General features: G+C 40.4%; 1 protein-coding gene and 1 non-coding gene across 2 annotated transcripts in view; both read left to right on the top strand.

Annotated features, from left to right (window-relative positions):
* The window catches only part of LOC104532037 (elongation factor 1-beta), a gene marked incomplete at its 5' end in the record, with an annotated part of 3,434 nt that extends 1,965 nt beyond the window's left edge, over positions 1-1,469 (top strand). The window contains 3 exon segments of the mRNA XM_010177121.1: positions 1-30; positions 713-838; positions 1,279-1,469. The exon segment at positions 1-30 is cut by the window's left edge and continues 7 nt beyond it. Coding sequence (XP_010175423.1) covers positions 1-30; positions 713-838; positions 1,279-1,433 — 311 coding nt within the window.
* On the top strand, positions 325-458 carry LOC114819035 (small nucleolar RNA SNORA41). The gene has a single exon (XR_003766345.1). It is a non-coding gene; the product is annotated as a small nucleolar RNA SNORA41 (small nucleolar RNA).
* Positions 1,470-3,603: the final 2,134 nt, after the last annotated feature.

The raw sequence follows: 3,603 nt of genomic DNA, 5'->3' as shown, positions 1-3,603 counted from the left end.
TGGCCCAGTATGAATCGAAGAAATCCAAAAGTATGTCTACCAAGAACTTCTTAATCTCTTATGCTTGGGTTAATTTTCATGTATTTGAACAGGATTGCTAGAAACACTAAATAACTGTAACAGATCAATTTGACTGGAATGAGATGGGAGTAGTTAACCTGTGAGCTTAGCCTTTCTTACAGCAAACGGGAACCTTAACATAGTTTTTGTCCTGCTTTACACACTCTTGTTTGTTTTACCCAGAGGCTGAGGTTTCTATATAAATGGAGATAACACTAGGGTTTTCCTCCAGCCTTTAGAGGAAAGCCTGCAATATGCAATTCCTTCCACAGCTACTGGTCTGGAACTGTTAGAACTGTAGCAGTTGCAGTATTCCCTCTGTGGAAAATAAACTGTTAACATGGCATTAAGCTCCTTCTCAGATCCTCTGAAAAGGACTTCCTGTGTAACAAACAATGTTAACTTTTTAATCTGTTTACTTAGGAGACTCTTTCTCAAGAACAGATTTATCTAAACCTTGAATGTTGGGATATGCATAGCATAAATACTTTAAAATGTATGTTGGTGCAAGAGGCCTGTCACCACTCTGTGAGGAGGTTTTTGTTCATGAAATTAGAAAAGTTGTTCTTGTAAAGCTAGTTTGCAAGTATATTCATGAGGTTTTGAAAATTTCTTAGCTTTTAATAGTGTCTTTCTTCCCTTCTTCCCCCAGAACCAGCTGTTGTTGCCAAATCATCAATCTTGCTTGATGTGAAACCTTGGGACGATGAGACAGACATGGCCAAACTAGAGGAGTGTGTTCGAAGCATTCAAGCAGATGGCTTGGTCTGGGGATCTTGTAAGTAGGAGAAAATTCCAAAGCAGGGAGAGGGAGGTAATGCAGTCTCTTAAGGTGCAGTATGAGCAGGTAGACTTGTGGTCACTGTTTGAGCTGTGAAAATGCTAAAACAGTGCAGGAATTAGAATACTACAGTGCTTAGTATCTTGATATAATCAAAAAGGTGTATTAGTGCAGTGGCCAGGTTAAGATTCACATACAGGTTTTTAAAGCCGTAAAAGTTCAGCTCTGCTGCCCTTCATCTCCCTGTGCAGATCTGATGTAGCAAGCAAAGACCCATACACCCATATCACTGGTTTGGAGGGGGGAAAAACCCCCATGCAAAACCGAATCCTTTTGACCACCTCGCAGTGAATGCTGTGTTATTGATTAGACAGTCTATAATATGGAACGAGACACCCACCAGTCAATGACTAATAAATGCTTTTTTCTTTTCACAGCCAAGCTAGTACCTGTTGGTTATGGTATCAAAAAGCTTCAGATCCAGTGTGTTGTTGAAGATGATAAAGTTGGAACAGATATGCTGGAAGAGAGAATAACAGCTTTTGAAGATTATGTACAATCAATGGATGTAGCTGCTTTCAATAAGATTTAAGTCTTGATATATCTAGAATAAATGTAATTGCAAAAATTGGGCTGTCTGTGGTTGATTCAAAATCACGGTGTAATTCAACTCATGAATGTAAAATTCTGTTGATGGGTGAAAGTAGAAGCTAAAACTGAATTTAAAAGTTGCTCTAACACCCCACTGTAATACCTGAGAGCATGAGCAGAGGAAATAAGAGTATAAGAAAATAAAGAGTAAGATAAATAAGAGTAAGAAATTTACCATCAATCCAGATTTAACATTTACATGGCATTAAAAATCTGAAATGCTCTGTGCTCCATTTTTTGGGCAGGTAGCCCAGCAGAAATTTGGAAATGTCTGTAATTCCTTGGAGGGAGGGCTGGCTTTAAGGTAAAAGTATGGGGCTCGGGCAAAGTGCAAGTAGCTTTTTTATTTAGCAGATAAATGGTTGTATAAATTCCTTTTATGTATTATTGTGGTGAGTAACTGGGTTTTGTTGAAAGCTAAAACTTGGCTATCACTTATAGAGTGGAATAGAAGGTAGGGGGGCCTGGAGTGCACTGCATGAGGGCTGGCAAGGGGGCTTTGACCAGAGCCTGCTGTGGTATCTTACCTCTTGTGGGGACGTGGAGCCCTTTTCCTCTGAGGTGTGTAAACATCTGCAGTGAAATCACTTAAAATTGCACATTTTTTCCAGGTCTTAATTAGTGCAGCAAGTAAAGGTGTTGATGAAAGCTCCCGCCTTCCCGTGCTGGGTCCCTGCGCAGCCCGGGCAGGCGGCCGTGCGGCGGGGCGGGGGCTATTTTTTTTTGGCGGGCGGCTAGGGGGCAGCGTGCGCCTGCCGCAGGGCTCGGGGACACCGGCTGCCCAGCCCCCGGCGGGGTCCTGCGGGGCGCAGTGACCGCATGCTGCAGCTAATGCAGGTGGATCATTTACCTGAAGCCTGCTCCAGGATAAAGACAACAAAATTACAATGCAAAGATAAAGTAGCGTACTAAACACCAGTCTGAGCTGCTTACTTGGCTGCACACTGGTTTATAGATTGATTTTCACACTTTTTAGAGATTGAAGAACCTTTCTATCTAAACTAAACTGTTTTCCAAAAGCTATCCATAGGAATGATAGAAATGTAAAAACTCAAAGTTGTCAAGCTTCTAGGCAAATTCACATTTCTAGGCCTTCTATGGGACTGACAGAATTTATTGTGACCATAAATGGAAGCCTTTGGTGTGCCACATTGGTCACTGTGAGATGAAGATGCTCAGTGCTGAAGCCTGACAGCAGCAGCTAAAATAACTTTTTGTTCTTTTTTTCACAGAGCATCTGTGTGTGGTTATCCAGCACAGCAGGTCCTGTTTCTCTTTGTTCAAGGTCTACCAACTTCAGATTATGTAAGCTTTGTTTAATAATTTGTCTCAGGAAAAAAAAAAAAATCTGCCTGCCAGAGGTTTAAAGCATGATTAAAGAATTTAAGGTAAAATTACAAGCTTTATTCTCACCTTCCATAAACTTAACTCCTCAAGGACTAGCTTCACCCTGTGTGTAATTAATGCACAGTACCCTTTCTGTGACAATTCTCTAGCTGTCACTTCTGCTAAATCATATAGCTTAGTTTTAGCAATTCTGTTACTGTGCTGTTACAAGCAAGAAATAAGGAAATGCCACATCAGGGGGAAAAAAAAAAAAAAAAAAAAGTAAAAATTCTGCCACAGAAATGTGATTTTTATTATTCTTGGCCATCGCTGTTTCTGACTTCCTATTAAACTATTTTCTTGACCTTGAAATTAAAGCTCTAAGTGGATAAAATGGTTTGATTATAGACTGTAACTTTGCTAAAATACAGCACTATGAGCCATCCATCTGACCTGCCAGACTGGATTTGTGTGTGTGTGCGTGTGTTTCATTTATGCCAACCATGCATGTACCAGCTCTTCAGTTGAGATTTCTTTCGTGTTTGATTTGTTTTTTTTCCCCCCTGATGTTAGAAGGAAACTTACTGCAAACTTACTGCACAGGAATAATACCAAAAAAGAGCACAGTCTCCCCAGTTACAAAATAGATCGGCATGTGGGCAAGAGAATTTCACAGGATCCACATATCTTTACTTTAGGGGGTTTTGTGTAGTATTTGGGTATGTGCTGGTATATTAGTGTGCCTGTGAAAAATCAGCATCTTAGAGTAAAAGAGACACTTCTAT

Source organism: Antrostomus carolinensis, unplaced genomic scaffold (assembly GCF_000700745.2).
Source record: "Antrostomus carolinensis isolate BGI_N321 unplaced genomic scaffold, ASM70074v2 scaffold50161, whole genome shotgun sequence".
NCBI classification, from domain to species: Eukaryota; Metazoa; Chordata; class Aves; order Caprimulgiformes; family Caprimulgidae; genus Antrostomus; species Antrostomus carolinensis.
This window is presented reverse-complemented; position numbering and strand designations above follow the sequence as displayed.